Source organism: Lipomyces doorenjongii (assembly GCF_038497915.1).
Source record: "Lipomyces doorenjongii strain NRRL Y-27504 unplaced genomic scaffold V1508scaffold_5, whole genome shotgun sequence".
In the NCBI taxonomy this organism is placed as follows: domain Eukaryota; kingdom Fungi; phylum Ascomycota; class Lipomycetes; order Lipomycetales; family Lipomycetaceae; genus Lipomyces; species Lipomyces doorenjongii.
The window spans coordinates 365,723-382,792 of NW_027118072.1; the positions used below are offsets into that span (position 1 = coordinate 365,723).

The 17,070-nt window shown below is 47.6% G+C and overlaps 9 protein-coding genes across 9 annotated transcripts; 3 read left to right on the plus strand and 6 right to left on the minus strand.

The window, feature by feature from the left end:
- Positions 1–7: 7 nt before the first annotated feature.
- V1508DRAFT_410580 (Septin-domain-containing protein) lies at positions 8–1,890 on the minus strand. The gene is made up of 6 exons (XM_066939336.1): positions 1,676–1,890; positions 1,532–1,596; positions 1,023–1,474; positions 874–969; positions 405–817; positions 8–354 (listed from the first exon to the last, which is right to left on the minus strand). Exons 1-6 carry the CDS (start codon positions 1,714–1,716, stop codon positions 282–284), a joined length of 1,140 nt encoding a protein of 379 aa, XP_066798275.1. The 5' UTR covers positions 1,717–1,890; the 3' UTR covers positions 8–281.
- Positions 1,843–3,791, plus strand: V1508DRAFT_410583 (uncharacterized protein). Its single transcript, XM_066939337.1, has one exon. It carries the CDS (start codon positions 2,341–2,343, stop codon positions 3,607–3,609), a length of 1,269 nt encoding a protein of 422 aa, XP_066798276.1. The 5' UTR covers positions 1,843–2,340; the 3' UTR covers positions 3,610–3,791.
- Positions 3,542–5,749, minus strand: V1508DRAFT_410584 (tRNA synthetases class I, catalytic domain-containing protein). The gene is made up of 5 exons (XM_066939338.1): positions 5,431–5,749; positions 5,072–5,332; positions 4,638–5,019; positions 4,415–4,580; positions 3,542–4,356 (listed from the first exon to the last, which is right to left on the minus strand). Exons 1-5 carry the CDS (start codon positions 5,722–5,724, stop codon positions 3,777–3,779), a joined length of 1,683 nt encoding a protein of 560 aa, XP_066798277.1. The 5' UTR covers positions 5,725–5,749; the 3' UTR covers positions 3,542–3,776.
- A 170-nt stretch (positions 5,750–5,919) lies between these two features.
- On the minus strand, positions 5,920–7,078 carry V1508DRAFT_365225 (peptide methionine sulfoxide reductase MsrA). Its single transcript, XM_066937322.1, has 5 exons — positions 6,848–7,078; positions 6,787–6,797; positions 6,606–6,731; positions 6,247–6,550; positions 5,920–6,186 (listed from the first exon to the last, which is right to left on the minus strand). Exons 1-5 carry the CDS (start codon positions 6,997–6,999, stop codon positions 6,144–6,146), a joined length of 636 nt encoding a protein of 211 aa, XP_066798278.1. The 5' UTR covers positions 7,000–7,078; the 3' UTR covers positions 5,920–6,143.
- Positions 7,079–7,304: 226 nt separating this feature from the next.
- Positions 7,305–9,445, plus strand: V1508DRAFT_453787 (uncharacterized protein). The gene is made up of 4 exons (XM_066942555.1): positions 7,305–7,914; positions 7,974–8,479; positions 8,537–8,760; positions 8,807–9,445. The coding sequence occupies exons 1-4, from the start codon at positions 7,587–7,589 to the stop codon at positions 9,333–9,335; spliced, it is 1,587 nt and encodes a 528-aa protein (XP_066798279.1). The 5' UTR covers positions 7,305–7,586; the 3' UTR covers positions 9,336–9,445.
- Positions 9,446–9,485: 40 nt separating this feature from the next.
- On the minus strand, positions 9,486–10,131 carry V1508DRAFT_395235 (uncharacterized protein; the record flags this gene model as incomplete). The annotated part of the gene is made up of 3 exons (XM_066938042.1): positions 9,486–9,653; positions 9,703–9,786; positions 9,841–10,131. 3 exons carry the CDS (start codon positions 10,129–10,131, stop codon positions 9,486–9,488), a joined length of 543 nt encoding a protein of 180 aa, XP_066798280.1.
- Positions 10,132–10,708: 577 nt separating this feature from the next.
- Positions 10,709–13,038, plus strand: V1508DRAFT_402276 (uncharacterized protein; the record flags this gene model as incomplete). The annotated part of the gene is made up of 4 exons (XM_066938475.1): positions 10,709–10,753; positions 10,782–10,942; positions 11,013–12,813; positions 12,862–13,038. The coding sequence occupies 4 exons, from the start codon at positions 10,709–10,711 to the stop codon at positions 13,036–13,038; spliced, it is 2,184 nt and encodes a 727-aa protein (XP_066798281.1).
- Positions 12,999–14,405, minus strand: V1508DRAFT_222261 (P-loop containing nucleoside triphosphate hydrolase protein). Its single transcript, XM_066936270.1, has 3 exons — positions 14,097–14,405; positions 13,904–14,045; positions 12,999–13,860 (listed from the first exon to the last, which is right to left on the minus strand). The coding sequence occupies exons 1-3, from the start codon at positions 14,187–14,189 to the stop codon at positions 13,166–13,168; spliced, it is 930 nt and encodes a 309-aa protein (XP_066798282.1). The 5' UTR covers positions 14,190–14,405; the 3' UTR covers positions 12,999–13,165.
- A 280-nt stretch (positions 14,406–14,685) lies between these two features.
- Positions 14,686–16,820, minus strand: V1508DRAFT_395238 (heat shock protein 70 family; the record flags this gene model as incomplete). The annotated part of the gene is made up of 3 exons (XM_066938043.1): positions 14,686–16,381; positions 16,440–16,635; positions 16,697–16,820. 3 exons carry the CDS (start codon positions 16,818–16,820, stop codon positions 14,686–14,688), a joined length of 2,016 nt encoding a protein of 671 aa, XP_066798283.1.
- Positions 16,821–17,070: the final 250 nt, after the last annotated feature.

Here is a 17,070-nt window from a genome sequence, read left to right on the forward strand (position 1 = left end):
GCACATTTGTCGCAGTACGCACCTATGAAATGCGCGTTTACATATGTAATATACATAAGCATATAGTTACATAATTTATCTAGGGAGTGATAACATAGAGGTCGTGACTAGGAATTAAAGTGAAACCCGTAACTAAATCATTGAAACACATTTATCATACCAGTACACAATCAGAACGCTTACGTACTAAACATTATAACAACTTACAGTTCGCGCCTAGCAATCATTATATAAAATACGAAGGTCTAAAACACAACAATACCCCACTTAACACTACAAAATTAACGTCTATGGCTCCGACTACTAATCGACGCGCCTTGCATGCTTTCTACGTCCATTTCTAATTCTTTGATACTGCAAGCGGTTAGATCAAACTCAATAGCTATTAGATAACTGAGTCTTACCTATTGTGGATGGCCTCCAGATCCTTGTTGAGTCTGTCTCGCTCCGCAATCAGACGTTTCTCCCACTGTCTGAATCTCACCTCTTCACTCTTAACTTGCTCAGTGAACCGCTTCTTCAATGCTTCCTCTTCCTCCTTAAACTTAGGGTTGTCAAGCTTTCTCGGTCGAGCCTCACCGAACTTCCGTGTTTCCATTTGCTGAGCGCGGTATGCTTCGTAGTGTTTCTCTTCAGTAGTGCTTATCAAGTCAAGCATGCTATTTCTGATGAGCACGTTTCTCAGTTTCTTAAAATCGGAATGCTCTTCATTTTCGACCTCGGCGACTCCCCACAAATACTGGCGACCTTTGACAATACGGCCGTCTGGCGTTTCAACATCGGCCTCTGAACCAATAACTGAAAACGGCATGGAGGCCTACAACAAGTTAGCAATTCTATCAAATTTGAGAGAATGATATTCGGATTTCGCACAATAATTTCCTTCGTTTCCTCAGCGGCCGCTGGATTATCGTCTTCAATCGGCGGGCAGTAGACCTCAATTCCTTGAGCATCCATCACCGAGCGGATCTGGATTTCAAGTCAGTCGCTATCACTATCGCGATCGTGGCAGGTCAACATACTCTCTCCTTGAATTTCTGCAGTTCATGCTGGGACAGAGTATCCGCCTTGGCAATGACAGGGATCAAGTTGACACGCGTACACAGTCTCTTCATAACCTCGACGTCAAGTGGCTTCAGAGTATGGCCGGTAGGTCTGATAAAGTACAGGCAAGCATGCACTCTCATATCGATTCTGCCGTCACGGTGCGGCTGCTGCTCTTGTATCATGTAACTTTCATGTTGATCATCCAAGAATTCTATGATGGGCATCCACGAGTCTTTGTTGTTCACGTAGTCGCCAAATCCAGGCGTGTCCACCACTGTCAGACGGACCTTGAAAAACCGCTCCTCGAGCTCAGCCTTGGTTAATTCAATCTCCACGGTTCTGTCCGTCTGCTTCGCATGTCTGCGTCTATTATCTGCGTAGTTCTTGACCATAGTGGAGAAAAGGGTGTTGACAAATGTTGTCTTGCCTAACAAACGATCAGTGTAACGATCTCCGGATAATTAAAATCTTACTCCCGACACACCTAATCCCGATTCCCCACAGACCATAAGCGTGAACGACGCTCCACGTTTAGAAACGATCTTGCGTCTAGATCATGTTAGTACAAGGCGCCTGTTGAAAGAGTATATAGTAACAGGAGACGCGTCTGGCCACTGCGGTCACCCACCTCTGCTCGGGCAGATTATCAATACCGATATGCGAGGTCATATTCAATATCAAGATCTGATCCTATAACCACGAACACGAGACTGCAGTGATGTATTAAAGATAAAGTAATTCGTGAAGAGAAAGGGCGATTGACGAATGAAGGGGGTGGTGTCTGCAAGTGGGCCGCGTTCAGGAGTAACAAACAATCTATGCAGACCTCAATTCACTGACGCGTGTGACAGCACTAATGTGGGTGTCGGGACACTGGCCTGAAATCTGCAGCTACAGTAATTTTTTGCACGCCACAATAACTCAACTTGCTGGTATTGCTCACGGATACGTTTACTTGGAAGCCTATAGGGGTCCTATTCATGGATGCGCGAAATTATCTGCTTAATATCTACATTTGTACCTCATAACATTGTTACGGAACTTGCTACCCTCTAGACTCATAAGTCAGGAACAACGACGTAAAGCAACTATATATAGCTATTTTGGATCCAAACGTCCGACAAACCACCGAATAACAAACTGCTCACACGAATTTGGAGGAATCCCAAAAAATTCGTGTACGAATCCGAATCCGCGTCTCGAGAAAAACCATCCACACCTGCACAATTCGCACATACTCGGCACTTACACAACTACTCGGCATACATCAATACGATTTCCGACTAATTTAGCATGTCGGCCCCACTGTTATTCACCCGCCAAAGAATGATAAGCGCAATTGCATCGGTCAGACGACTTCCCCCGGTCAGAAACCAGTTCACGATAGTAACCGCTAACGGTACCAAAGCCACACTGCCGCTGGCAGGCGCGAATAACTCCGTCCCAGGGACCAAGCGTGAACCATCGAAGAAGCTCACAAAGTACAAACACAATATACGGAGGAAGAAGACGATTTTCGTGGAACAGACTTCGACTTTTGAGGGAGCTTTGGAGCGGCTGAAAATCAAGTCGGAAAAGCCGACAATCACAGAGGAGAAAGTTCGTAACTTGACCCAAGAGGAGCTGTTAGCTGCGAGTGTCCAAAAGAGACAGACGGGTATGAGATCTGCACCTAGTAATGCGGCGAGGAGGAAGTTGTACAGTAGACTACATCCTTCAAGTCCTTCCCGGCGTCTTGTAACACTTCTTGTGTCGAGAGTTGAGACCAAAGAGCATGCCGCGGAGCTGAAGAACCAATTAAAGCGGTTGGCAGCTAATAAGCTCTACGTTATGCCGTCATGGCAGACCACCAAGCTTGTCCGCGACTTAACTTTGAAGGGACTTTATACCGATGCGTCAGATTTGGTTTCCCACAGTGAGCTCTACGGGCTTACTTTCGACCATCCAGTGAAGACTGAGCTACTACGTGCGTTCGCGATACGATGTGAGACGTTCGGATGGCATTTGGGACATATACGCAAAGTCAGAAGTATGCTTGTCAGACTGGCAGAGTCCAAGGATTCGCGAGCGTACAGGGTTCCCCAATTCACAGCTGTCGCCATCCGCGCTCTGACGGCACTTCGAGCGAACGACGCTAATCCGCCACAGGAATTTTTGGACTCATATAAGTCTGAATTGAACCTATTTGTTTCGGCTCTCGAAGGTCGATGGCATAAGTTCCCAACAGTTCGGCCCAGCGAGCAAGACCTTTCATCTGTGGAGTATTTGTCCGAATTGCAGCGACGTATCATCGACTTTGAGCTCAGTCTGAAGGGTCTGCAAATGGCCATGGCGGATGTGTCTTCGAATCAGCAGACATTTTTGAAATCGGCGATTCTTAAGGTCCAGGAATCTCTGAATACAACGGATATCATCTTGAAGGAGCAAGCACGGAGGATGAGTAAGGAAAGCTTTTCGAGCCTCACAACCGATTCCTATAGGAAAGCGTTTTTGACGGAGAAGAGTGCAGTAACTGCTTCTGAGATTTCGGAAGCTCCTTCCGAGGAGACAAAGGGCGAGTAGATGTAGAATATAATGTATTATATATGTAAATAGCCTTTGGCTACTATCGATGGAATGTTCCATGTGGCAAGTTTTTGGGAAACTTTTATGAGTAAAGTATATAGTTACATAATCATACTAAGATCTTTGAGCTATCTGTGCCACGCATATGTACCAAATTATATAATCTACTTCTTAGCGCCATATTTCTGAACGACCTTGCCGTCTGGAATGGTAAAGAACACTGCCGGCGATCCCTCAGAGTAAGGCGTATCCAACCGGTAGTAACCCTTACGCTCGAACTGAATGATGTCACCCTCCTTCATGTCTCGGACATTAAGATCAGCCAGAGCAGGGGTCTTAAATTCCGTGTGAGGGTTAACGAAATCGGCAACATCGTCGGTTTCAGCGAGTTTTTCCTTTGTGATGAGATAGTCGAAGTCAACAAGCACTGCCGGGGTGGCCTCGTCAGTGGCAGCAAGCCATGTGACCTTCTTCTCGGTCTTTCTGAAATCACCCTCGAGATTCAGGACTGCGTCGATTCCAGTAACTGTATCACCATCCTTGTGAATAGTCTTCATGATGGCATTACCCCAGTCCATCAACGTGACCTCCTCATCTTCCTTGAAGGTCTGGGCATCGTCTTGGTCTATGTAGATCTCAGAGCTGTAGACAATCTTCTTAATACCGACATCGGGGTTCTTTTTGTGCTTGGGTTTCTCCTCGGTGTATGACTCAGCCGGACCACCTTCGATATTGATCTTGACACTGACGTTAACGTTAATAGCACGTCCGAGAAACAAAACTTTTGCGGATAGTAGCTTACACGTTCTGCTTGATCACGGCAACGTGTCGTGGAGCAACGGGATCAATGACCTTTTTGTTGGTAGCCCAGATCAAACTCCAGTCAAAGTTCAAAATATTCTTCGAAGGACCCTGTCCCAAAATGAAAGTTCTCAGGCCCTCAATGGTCATGCCACGTCTTCGCACACCTTAATGATAGTCAGTCAAACCAGTACCAATCCATTGACATAGAAGTCGAGACGAACCTCGGACAGTAGGAAATCGTGGATCGTCCCATCCAGTGACCAACTTCTGGTCAACAAACCACTGAAGCTTACGTTTGCTGAGAAGCGTCTTGACGAAGCTGATTCTGCTGAAATCCCAGATGTAAACCTTACGAAGCCCTAACGCCTTCAACATCCATTCGTACTGAGCATTTCTGTCACGATATTCGATGGTTCGAAGAGCATGAGTGACTCCTTCAACCGAGTCGACAATTGGGCAGCAGAAGTCATACGTAGGGTACACTTTCCACTTGTTACCAGTACGGTGATGAGGAGTCAGGTTGCATCGGTAAATGACCGGGTCTCTTAAAGCCTTGTTGGGAGTAGTCATTGATATCTTTGCACGAATGCAGTTTTTCAGTCCCTGAATAAGTTAGACCCCATATCACACTTCATCTGAATTAGGATCTGCTTGCCTCTTCAGTCGCATCAGTCATAGCCTGGAATACGGTCAGGTTTTCCTCAACGGTGCGTTCGCGGCGATGACTGGTAATACCTTCTGTACGTTCATATCGCATCTGCTCAACGGGAGTGTCATCCGCATAAGCCTTGCCGTCTTTGATCAGCTGAATGCAATAGTCGTACATCTGTTGGAAATAGTCCGACGAATAGGTGACAACGTCGCCCTTGATGCCCAACAGCTCGAGATCCTCGAGAATAGCATCCTGGAACTCCATCTATGCAACAATGATTAGTTACTTGCACTGATGGAGTAACACATCAAGAAACAGTGACATAGTCGCATGCCACATGATCTCGAACCCAGGAAACTGACCTTCTCTTTGCTGGGATTAGTATCATCGAAACGGATGATAAGCTTTCCATGATAAGCCTGAGCGAAGTATTGATTCAACAGAGCAGCCTTCGCGTGTCCAATGTGCAAATATCCGCTGGGCTCCGGCGGGAATCTAGTGACCACCTCGCCGTCTTTGGCATTCACTAGGTTGATGTTGTAGTTGGCACCTGCGCCCTTATTGCCCTTCGCTCCCTTCGATCCCTTTCCGCCCTTTGGCGCGTTATTAACCTTTGCTTCGGCGGGTTTAGTCCCGAGATCCAGTGCGTCACTCATTGCGAATCAAGCTACCTATTGAATATATCGAGACAAAAAAAAATTCAGACGGCGCCGCGCACTATTAGACCTGCGTTAGGGTTAAACCCAGCACCCAGCCGCAACGCGCCTATAAACCTCAAACTATTGCTTGGAACAAAGGAATAAATAGGTCATATTTAATTCAGACCGTCCGGTTCGCAAGTTGCTTTATCTCTACGACCCTTTTATCGTGTATGGATGTTACAGTCTACAGTAGTAGTTAGCGTGTCGCGAGGGGCATTGACACTCTTTAGACAGAGATGCTTAGAATATTCCCGCTGTAATCAGTTTCTAGCTACTTATAAGAACCATATTTTAATTCATCCAAGGAAATTAGCATCTTTAACCAAGATCGCCGAGATTTTCTGTAAACCTACAATGGTACACAAATCACCGTCTCAGTTCGCACTAGTCCTTAGGTAATGAGTGGGACATTCATATCTAGGACACCAGTAAAAGTCAGATACCTGAACATGAAGCAAGATACGACTGTATAATTACCCATAAGGATTCTTCACCAAATAGAGTTGATGGTAAGTCTCTGCATCCCAAAAGTTTTCGACCGGCACAATCTGCGTAATGATGGGATTCGAGGCGTAAAAGGTCTTCTGCATCTTCTCTCTAACTTCCTCAGCAATCTGCCTCTGCTCATCAGAGTGGTAGAAGATTGCAGACCGGTACTGGCTTCCTCGATCGGGACCCTGTCGATTAACGGTCGTAGGATCGTGCATTCTAAAAAAGAAGTCGATCAAAGTCTCGTAAGACACAACTTTCGGATCAAACACAATTTGAATTGCCTCGGCATCTTCCATCGCATGTCAGTCTAAGCGATCCGCCCTTTGAGTCACCAGATTACTTACGGCCAGTTGTATCAGTGCAAACTTCGCGGTAACTTGGACTACCAGTGGTTCCACCGCTATAACCTACTCGTGCGTCCAGAAGACCCTTTCCATTTCCAAAGTACTTTCTGTAGATGTGCTCAACTCCTGCTCAATAATGGTCAGGACCAATCATATTTGCATCCAGCAACCCATGGCTTACCCCAGAAACACCTGTGAGTAATTAGCAACATGCCATTAGCACACAATCAAGTAATACGCACCCAGCGGCAACAGTAGCGACCTCCGCACTGTCAGGAACAGTCATGGTAGGCGAGAGCGGACCGCCAATGGTAGACGTGGCACCGGATGTGCTTGGTGAAACGATTGCGCTTCCACGGAATGGTCGAATAAAATGTTGCAACAGCGAAGCCATCAGTACTACCAATAGAGAAATATGTAATGTGTATGGTTTTGCCAGTATAATCTGCAAATAGTTGCTTTATAGCTTCAATAGTGGAGGGATCACGTCGTAATCATGGAATCTGACATCGAATCAATTTAAGGTTTTAGCATCGCTGACTGAGCATCACGTGAAATGGGCTGTGGGGAGAACAACTGTGTTGGTACGTCAATCCTGCCATGCTTTTGATCCATCTATATTATACACATTGCTAATATGAAGTCAATATATAGTCAATGCTGCGAAATAACAATAGTCTTTAGTGATTGCAGTTTGTGTTACAAGTGCGGTGGTGGAAGTCGCGCCATTGACTTGGTGGAGGGATATGACGTCGGAGTTAATCGACGCCCCTGATTCTCATCCAACGGGTGCATAATAACAACAGGCAAATCCTGGCAGTTCGGGCAGCCTTGCTTGCTCCACTCCAGCAGGACTTTGCAGACATAGCATTACGTTAACTGACGACCGTTTGTATCAAGGGCCGGCATTACAGGCGTAACCAGCTTACCAATTTACTGAAGAACCAGCGACTTCTGTTAGCAGCAATCGAATTCGCAGCAATGTGGAACATACCACCGTTAACGATTAGTATCACAGGCATCCTATTCCTCATCATTGCTTACCGATTAGTGCGGCAGAGATATCCAGACATACACCCTTTCGCGCTATACCACCAGTCGTCTATTTCCCCTGTGAGAAATTCAGAAGAATCAGCAGTTTATAGATCAACGTTGACTCCTTTCACCTATCCTTTGATCTCGGGTCTAAACATACGGGAGGGCCACTCTTTTCGAGATGGGGATCTAAGGGATATTTGGAATTTTGCAAAGAAGGGCAAACTCGGTTTTGTCAACAAAAAGGGTGATGCAATTTTGTATCATGACTATGGTACGTAGTTTTGCAGTACTAGTGTCTGACCAAAAGTGCGCTATTGACTATTGCTGCAGAGACCGAGTTGACGCCGTTGCTTCATACCGTCGCGTCCCGATTCAACGAGTACGTGCCTGGGATCAAAAAGATTGGTATTTATTTGCCCAATTCAATTGAGAACGTCATTACTTCTTTTGCGGCGGCTCATTATAGCATGGAGACGGTGTTGCTACCGCTTGTATCTGACATGGGCGAAATAAGTCGTTATTTGGAGATCTCCCAGCCCGAGCTCTTGATCTTCGAGGCAGGAGTACTTGACTTCACTCAGCTTAGTCTACCTGAGTCAATCCAGTGTTTAATTATTGTTGTTCCCAGTATTCAGGATCACCTTGAATGGAAGGATCAGCTTGATGAGAAGGTCGGAAGCTCGATTAGCGTTCGCACCTGGGAAGATGTTGTTTCCAGTGTGTCCCACCCTACGACAGTAATTGATGTTCCGGAGGGGGCATTGACTGGCCCAGCTATTACTGTTCCGTACACCGCCACTAATGGAAAGGTTGAATTGGCAACATTCTCTCACCGAGTATGTAGTCCGCGACAACAGACATATGGCTGACATACCGCTGATTCGTTATTATAGAATACTGTTTCGGCAGTAGCAACCCAACTGCGCATTGTGCCTCAGAGCGAGAGCTTCAAATCTACCGACATTGTAATTCCATTGGACTCTCTACAAAACATGTATATCAGAATCATGTTTCTTTCTGCTCTTACAGCGGGAGCAACCGTCGTGTTTTGTGGCACCACTAGCGAGGGATTCGATGTTGACGATCTACAGGCAATCAATCCGACGATATTGGTTGTGTAAGTTAATTGCCACTATATTATTTATCAATCTAATGCTTTCTAGGTCGTCCAAGTCGTTACATCATGTTCTCAATTATACTCCAGGACCGCTTACCAACTTGCGACTCAAGCGAGCTCAAGGTATTCTCGCGTCTGGGAACCTTCCCTGGCCAGTTTTGAGACTGTTCCCGAAGCTCCGGTTAATCTACACGCACGATGAACAACTGCCGTGGCAAAGGGAGACCAAGAGCAGCAGGGCTAACGACAAAACTGGCTCGCTTACGTCCGCCCAACTTTCACTGCTTCGAGCGCTCTTGGGTGCACGAGTTGTTTACGCTTTGACCAACCCACGTATCGCAGGACCAATCTGCCAAACTCACATATACGACTACCGCAACCTTGGTGCTGTCAGGGTTTTTGGTCCCGTTGTGCCAGCGTTAGAGGCCGTTGTTAAGGACACCGAGCACCTAAAAGGAGGTGATAGACAGGGCCATTTATTCGTGCGAGGATTACCTACTGCCGACAGAGGATGGATAACAACTAATATCGTAGGTGAATGGGGCGATGACGGCTGTTTCAGAGAGCTGTATTGACATTACGACATTCTTGTGTTAAGCTATTATTAAGGAAATTTTGTAAGCGAACTTGGGACAATGACTGACTTAACTACATTCCACACAATCTTAATCGTTCCATATGCACGGGATCAGCTCTGTATACTTTATCATCTTTATCATCTTCGATCACTTAAATTTCCGCGATGGTAACCTACTAAAATTTATACCAGATTTCTTCGGTTTCGAGAGCACCTTTATCGTCTTTTGCATTCTATTGACAAGGGGTATAACGGATAGGCGGGCAAACCACGGCGTAATTAGCAGCGAAAATGCAACTCGGAGTGGGAGAATCATCTAATGACTGCTTTAATGACTATGCAATTGAATGCGGACGAATACTAACCTTGACGATTGCAAAAGCAGTAGCTCCTTGGAGAATTAGTTTTGTTGCCGATTCTGACCCTTCCGGTAGCGAATCTTGCGGAATCTGCGTGTTCGGAAATTGGCATCTCATAATTAAAGGGAACTGTTCGATACTTACAGCCTTGGAATAAAATTCCTTGCCTGCTTCCATCAGTCCTTCAGGTAGTGGTGGCATCCAGTCCGTGACTTGGAACAACCACATCAACCCAAACAATGGCGCAACGGCGGTAACCTCGTGGATCAACAAAAACGTAAATACATAAGATCCCGGTGCATTCATTAATCTCTCAGCGTGTGGTCGCATTGACGCTGGCAATTTGTCTAATATCCGCTTCATACGTTGCCGTGATTTCTCACTAACTTCTTCTGCCGTTGGCTTGACGCGAATTGCCTTTTCGTTTGGTTCCATTGTACACCTACTTCCCGATGTACTAAAATTTCTTCGCGATAACTGCCTTAGTCTGCTGAATATGCTGCAACGCGGTATTCGTAGCTGGTCCGTTGTGGATGCTGCTCGTCCGACGGGACGTAGAAGCATATGGCCAGTGCCAGACCGCCATCCGAAACTCCAAATTTGACAGAACTGCATCTATTCCACTATTTCAATTCAAATAACAATTTTATTTAGGACAGTGTGAATTTATTTTGCACTAATAATGGTTGTCGATGTGCGCCAATAGAGCCTCACCAATCCACAATGATTGCACCCGAGCACGCCTTGGACTACAGGCATTAATTCCACGATTCACACAAATGAGCAGGATGAGCCGCACGGAGTAATTAAATGTCAACCACTAAGAGGTTATGTCTAGCTGCCGTTTGTCAACAACCGCACTTTTTCTTTGTAAAAGCAATTTAAACCAGATTTCTTACTAAGATATACAAGGAGTATCTTTGTTAACGGTTTAGAAAGAGACAGACAAGCTGGCTGTTACCGAAGAATCATCATCTCTGATATCTGCGCCATCGTTCAATCGACGGCCACTATGTCGGTTTTTTACCACGCCTGCCGGTATTCGCACAACTCTCCGGTTCTCGGGCGAGACAAATTTGAGAAAGCTTTATTTACTGACTTTTACTGTAGGATGTCGCCGTGGTGTGTCTTGCCCGTTTCGCCATATCGCGTCGCCATTGGCCGGACAGGGTCATCAACGCCTGTCGCCTCGCGAGACGGAAATTCAAGGACTTGTCCGAAAATATACAAATGCTGAAATTGAAGAGTACGTAAATACGCAGAGACTGCCATTGAGGCTGCCTGGCTGACATAATTGGGCTAACATACGAGTTTAGTGATTTGATTCGCATTTCATTGCAACCTTCAGACCCAGATTTCCCTTTTGACTTGGAGTATCTTCACTTCACTCTACTCGTACCCTCTGACTACCCATCGACCGCTCCGAAATTGACGGTGATTAATACGGATATTCCCCGTGGTTACGCGTTAAATGTCGAGCATGGCTTTGCGGACAACATCAACAAGCCCGCGTTGGGATCGATGACGCTTACGCAGATGATTGACTCCCTTGACGAGCGACTTGAGGAGTACTTGAAGGCGGAGAAAAGGGAGACGATTAAGCTTGTCAACGTGGGACGAAGAAATGGGAACAGCGAGTCGTCCCAGACAAGCACAGTTGGTCAGCAAAGCGAAATTCAAGGTTCGTATGCTGACTGGGGATTCAATCAGAATGTCATTGCAAATCTGCAAATCTCCAATTCTGCATCTGCGAGAGACCCTGTCTCGGAGTTTGCGGCCACATACACGGAGCCGGAATTACAAGCGGCTTCGACTCGCCGTGAACGTGAGATTCGACAGCTTCACGCCAGATTGCCAGGAACCAAATTGTTCAGCGCCGATGATGTAACCGGAGATGCGTCATTCACTGTCCCATTCCACCCTGCAAACCGTGACGCGATTCCAGTGAGTTTGCGAAACATCGCTACTGTACGACTCATCGTTCCGAAACTGTACAGTCTTGTCCCCGTCGGCATAGACGTCTCATCCATAGACACGCCGGAGGCGCGAGCCGTGGAAGCTAACTTTGGTGTTCATGCGCATCATCATCGCGAGTTCTCGCTATTCGCTCATATGAATTTCCTGGTTCAAAATGTCGTTGTGCTAGCTGCACAGCCGCCATCACCTCCTCATGTCGACGGAGAGAGCGAGAGGGTGATTGCTGGAGGGCTGGAAACACTTGACGAGAATTATAGGAAACCACCAGAGTGGGATATGCTTGATGATGACGAAGAGTCTGACGATGACTACGAGGATCCAACTTGGTATGTCAGTGAGGATGAAGAGCGCGGACGGTACCATGGAAATGGCCATGATGAGGAGCATTACTCTAAATCTAGTGACGAGGATTCGAGTGATATGGATACCGAGGTTGTGAATCCAGAAGACGATAGCGCGAGGAATTCGCACAGTGACTATCTTCCACCGCGTGGAACTTCGATTAATCTTCCTGGATTACGACTGAACGATATCGGTGTGGTCGAGTGTACTCTATTAAGCATCGTTGTCAAATGCTTGCGATGTAAGACCGAAGCGGAGATACGCGACATCAAGCCCGGCCTCCCATCTGGACCAAAAGGTACAGTATGCACAAAATGTAGCACGGAACTAAACGTGGCATATTTCCGGACCGAGTTTATGCAGGAGAACGCGGTTAGGCTGGGATACATTGACGCGATCGGTTGCACGCCGACAGATATCCTGCCTAGCGCCTTCATGCCGTCCTGCGAGAACTGTTCAGAGCCGTTGCCAGGTACGACCGGAATCGCCGGTCTCGGTATCGCGCAAACTATATCGACGAATTGTCGGTCATGCCACAGCAAAATGTCGATTTTCATCCCGCAAGTGAAGTTCTCACGTGTGTCAGACGAGCAAGCGCCGGTTGCAGCAACTGTAAAGAAACGCGCCGAGGGGAAACTAGGGATCGTTGCCGGTACGTCTTTGCCGCTTAATGGGACATGCAAGCATTATAAGCGATCGACCCGATGGTTCCGATTTTCGTGCTGTAATCGTGTATTCCCCTGCGATAAATGCCATAACGAGCAAAGTGACCATGCTGATGAGCATGCGAGCCGGATGGTAAGTGTGTTTCTCTGAATCGGGTAACTCTGGTATTAATGATAACAGATCTGTGGCATGTGCTCCCGAGAGCAAAATTATCAGCCAGAAGTCTGTGCGTACTGTCGCCACTCATTTTTCCGAAAGAACACAGGCTTTTGGGAAGGTGGCCGTGGTACACGAGATAAAGTGAAGATGAGCCGGAAAGATCCTCGTAAATACAAACGACGTGCCGCGCAAGCTTAAAGAAAAGCATTTTCAAAAAAGGAGTGTTGGTTGGATATGGTACATGATTTTACATTTCTTTGTATGTATCTACTGCAAATGCCAAGGAAACCTATGTACAGCCAACTCGTACCCATTCCAGTGATGCCTATATGCCCAACTTGTGGAGAACCTTGTCGGCGATAGTTTTATACGCCGTCGCATTGGCCGTATCCGGCTCTGCAACTACTACAGGCATTCCAGCATCTGACAAAGTACAAATTCTCGGATGCAAAGGGATCGATCCCAAAACCTCTGTACCAAGCCGTTCCGCCTCCCTCTGCACGCCATCGGATCCAAAGATGTGCGTTTCGTGATTGCAATTCGGACACACGAACACGCTCATATTCTGCACCATGCCGAGCACGGGAACATCTACTTTCTTGAACATGTTGATGCCCTTGACTGCATCAATAAGCGCGATGTCCTGTGGCGTTGACACGATAACCGCGCCGTCGACGACGATCTGCTGTGTAATCGTTAATTGAACGTCACCAGTGCCAGGAGGCAAGTCCAGAACAAGGACATCCAGGCCATCCCACTCTACGTCGTGGAGTAACTGCTGTAGCGCCTTCATGACCATTAACCCGCGCCAGACCACAGGCGACTCCGCATTGGGAAGGAGGAAGCCGATGGACATTGCTTTGACGCCGTAGTTCGACAGCGGAAGTAACTTGTTACTTTCGGTCACATTCGGTTCGCCGCCGGATAAGTTCAATAGCTTCGGTATTGACGGACCGAAAATGTCCGTGTCGAGTATGCCTACGCGTTTTTGCTGCATGGCGAGAGAGAGCGCGAGGTTCACTGATTTCATCAGCTATGATCGTCCTGCACAAACGTGGCGTACCTGCGACTGTAGATTTGCCCACACCGCCTTTTGCGGAAGACACGGCCACGACTTTTTCGACGCCTCTTAGCTTGATCTTCTTCGGTAGACCTCGCGCCATCCGTGGTAGCGTGGGTGCTGGACCACGGTCCTTGGAGGGGATCTATTGCATGTTAGATCTCCTCAGTTAGAAGGGACAAAAGATGGAACATACGGCCAGTAATGGTGTTACTGAAGATGAGAAGTGTGAATATATCGGGATACAAGCAGGCCGACGTATCAGCGGCCGCAATGGAGCGCAGATCATATTGACTTGATGAGCCTGGTAGAAAGGCCAGCGATGGAATTGATTGATAGTAAAAGCACGCGGCTCGACGATAACTGGATTTGTCAATTGATTAGATGATAATGTGGATATATGTCTACCTATACAAACATCCACATTTCGGTATTTTGCGGGTGGGAAACTTTTGATTAGATTTCGTTGTAGCAAATACTAGCATTAGTGAGACCCGTTAGTGGCATCTCCATGTCAAGCGGCGCGAATTCTCCTGCATAACGCCAACCTCATGACAAACGTATCTACCAACCAACAACAATTTTAGCCTTAATGGCATATATTGATGACTATCTTACAAAGTCTTAGGTGATAACTTAAGAGGAACACAAAAAATACAATACGTAACACATGTCATCATATCTGTAAATATATATACCAATTTCACCGCACATTTATCTGCAACCATCTAATAGTGCATGTTATGATATGAAACGAACAAAAAGCAACCATTTTTAAACGCCCTTTACAATTCATCGTGGTCTGGAACATCCTCATCGTCAAAACCGCCAGGATATCCACCCTCGGCACCACCGGAGTACAACTTGCTGGTAATAGGATAGGCAACGGACGACAACTTCTCGCGCTGCTCGTCAAACTCTTCCTTCGTGGCAGTCGCTGCATTCTCGTCGATCCACTCCTGCGTCTCCTTGACGGCATCGAGAATAGTTTCCTTGTCGTCATCCGAGATCTTGGATCCAAGACCAGTCTCGGTATCGTCATTCACCTGGTTGCGGAGTGAGGAAGCGTAATTCTCAAGCGAATTGCGCGCCTCGATTTTCTCGCGAAGCTCGGCATCCTGCTCAGCATACCGCTCGGCCTCCTCGACCATGCGGTCAATTTCCTCCTTAGTGAGACGGCCCTTGTCGTTGGTGATGGTAATGGACTCCGACTTCCCGGTACCCTTGTCAGTAGCGGATACCTTGAGGATACCGTTGGCGTCGAGCTCAAAGGTGACCTCGATCTGGGGAACGCCGCGGGGCGCAGGTGGAATGCCGGTGAGCTCGAACTTGCCGAGGAGGTTGTTGTCCTTGCAAAGTGTGCGCTCCCCTTCGAAAACTTGGATTAATACAGTAGGCTGATTATCGGCCGCGGTCGAGAAGATCTGGGACTTTCTAGTCGGGATAGCTGTGTTTCTGTTGATAAGCTTAGTCATAACGCCACCGGTAGTTTCGATACCGAGAGTCAATGGGTTGACGTCGAGAAGGACGATATCCTCAACACCTTCTTCGCCAGACAAGATACCGCCCTGGACCGCGGCACCGTACGCGACGGCCTCGTCGGGATTGATGCCCTTGGACGCCTTCTTGCCATCAAAGAAGTCCTCGAGAAGCTGCTGGACCTTAGGGATGCGAGTCGAACCACCGACGAGGACAATGTCATGAATATCAGACTTCTTAAGACCCGCATCCTTGAGAACCTGCTCGACAGGCTTGAGTGTCTTCTTGAACAAATCGTAGTTAAGTTCCTCAAACTTTGCCCGGGTGAGAGTCTCAGAGAAGTCTATGCCATCGTGGAAAGCCTCAATCTCGATGCGGACGGACATCTGAGCTGAAAGAGTGCGCTTGGCCTTCTCCACCTCGCGCTTTAGCTTGCCGATGGTCTTGGCATTCTTGGTAATGTCGACGGTGTGCTTCTTATTGAAAATCTTAGTGAAGTGCTTGATCACACGGTTGTCGAAATCCTCGCCACCCAAGTGCGTATCACCGGCAGTAGCAAGGACTTCGAAAACGCCAGACTCGATCGAAAGGAGAGAAACGTCGAAAGTACCACCGCCTAGATCGTAGACAATGATCTGTTTCTCTTCATCGCCCTTATCAAGGCCGTATGCGATAGCGGCGGCAGTAGGCTCGTTAACGATACGGAGAACGTTGAGACCTGAGATTGTGCCCGCATCTTTGGTAGCCTGGCGCTGGGCGTCGTTGAAGTAGGCGGGAACGGTAACGACGGCGTGGGTGACCTTCTTGCCGAGATAGGACTCCGCGATCTCCTTCATCTTGCCGAGGATCATGCCAGAGATTTCCTCGGGCGTAAAGACCTTGTCTTCCTTGCCGACCTTGACCTGGACTACGGGCTTGCTGTCTTTGCTCTTGACCGCGAAGGGGAAGTGCTTCATGTCAGCCTGGACGTCCTTGTCGTCGAATTTGCGACCGATCAGGCGCCTGGAGCAGAGTCAGTAAAATATGCCACGCGCAAACTTAGGAACGGAACTAGGCGTACTTGATGTCAAAGATAGTGTTAGTAGGGTTGGCCGCTGCTTGGTTTTTTGCGGCATCACCAACAAGGCGCTCGTCATCCGTGAACGCGACGTACGATGGAGTAATACGGTTTCCCTGGTCGTTTGCCAGAATCTCGACGCGACCGGATTTCATGACACCGACGCACGAGTACGTGGTTCCCAAATCAATGCCAATAACTATTAACAGTCGGTATGAGGTCGTGATCGAAAGTCGCTTTGCCACTGAGTATTCACTTACCAGTTCCATAGTTCTCGGCGTCATCAGCTTGGACACCTTTGAGGAGAAACGGTGCCGCAACGAGAGCGAGTGCGTAGAGAAAGATTGACCAGGAGATCAGAGCCCGAGAAGGACGACGCGCCATGGTGATTTGGTGACTAAATTGAGCGAATCAAGAGGGACGGGGGATAATTGGCGGAGTAAAAACAACGGCAAAAGCAGGTGGAAGGACAGCGAAGGGGGCTAAATTATACGCGATCCGTCGTTGGAAAGGCCACAGTGGCATCTCTGGCGGCCCTGACGCAAATGTCGCTGCTTCGTTGCGCTTCCGCCGCATTCGACACGCAATGCGGAGTGTCCAAGTGGCCACTTCCCCGCCGGGTCACGCCAGTCGG

Coding starts and splice junctions, on each gene's coding strand:
- V1508DRAFT_410580 (XM_066939336.1), bottom strand. CDS start 1,716: ATGACCTCGCATATCGGTATTGATAATCTGCCCGAGCAGAG. Junction 818..873: donor AGGAAACGAAGGAAATTATT/GTGCGAAATCCG, acceptor AACTTGTTGTAG/GCCTCCATGCCGTTTTCAGT. Junction 355..404: donor CTGGAGGCCATCCACAATAG/GTAAGACTCAGT, acceptor AACCGCTTGCAG/TATCAAAGAATTAGAAATGG.
- V1508DRAFT_453787 (XM_066942555.1), top strand. CDS start 7,587: ATGTGGAACATACCACCGTTAACGATTAGTATCACAGGCATCCTATTC. Junction 8,480..8,536: donor TGGCAACATTCTCTCACCGA/GTATGTAGTCCG, acceptor TCGTTATTATAG/AATACTGTTTCGGCAGTAGC. Junction 8,761..8,806: donor AATCCGACGATATTGGTTGT/GTAAGTTAATTG, acceptor AATGCTTTCTAG/GTCGTCCAAGTCGTTACATC.
- V1508DRAFT_365225 (XM_066937322.1), bottom strand. CDS start 6,999: ATGGCTTCGCTGTTGCAACATTTTATTCGACCATTCCGTGGAAGCGCA. Junction 6,551..6,605: donor TTGCACTGATACAACTGGCC/GTAAGTAATCTG, acceptor ATGCGATGGAAG/ATGCCGAGGCAATTCAAATT. Junction 6,187..6,246: donor TTGGTGAAGAATCCTTATGG/GTAATTATACAG, acceptor CTGGTGTCCTAG/ATATGAATGTCCCACTCATT.
- V1508DRAFT_222261 (XM_066936270.1), bottom strand. CDS start 14,189: ATGATCTGCGCTCCATTGCGGCCGCTGATACGTCGGCCTGCTTGTATC. Junction 14,046..14,096: donor CAGTAACACCATTACTGGCC/GTATGTTCCATC, acceptor AACATGCAATAG/ATCCCCTCCAAGGACCGTGG. Junction 13,861..13,903: donor GGGCAAATCTACAGTCGCAG/GTACGCCACGTT, acceptor TGATGAAATCAG/TGAACCTCGCGCTCTCTCTC.
- V1508DRAFT_410583 (XM_066939337.1), top strand. CDS start 2,341: ATGTCGGCCCCACTGTTATTCACCCGCCAAAGAATGATAAGCGCAATT.
- V1508DRAFT_410584 (XM_066939338.1), bottom strand. CDS start 5,724: ATGAGTGACGCACTGGATCTCGGGACTAAACCCGCCGAAGCAAAGGTT. Junction 5,333..5,430: donor CTAATCCCAGCAAAGAGAAG/GTCAGTTTCCTG, acceptor ATTGTTGCATAG/ATGGAGTTCCAGGATGCTAT. Junction 4,581..4,637: donor ACGATTTCCTACTGTCCGAG/GTTCGTCTCGAC, acceptor ACTATCATTAAG/GTGTGCGAAGACGTGGCATG.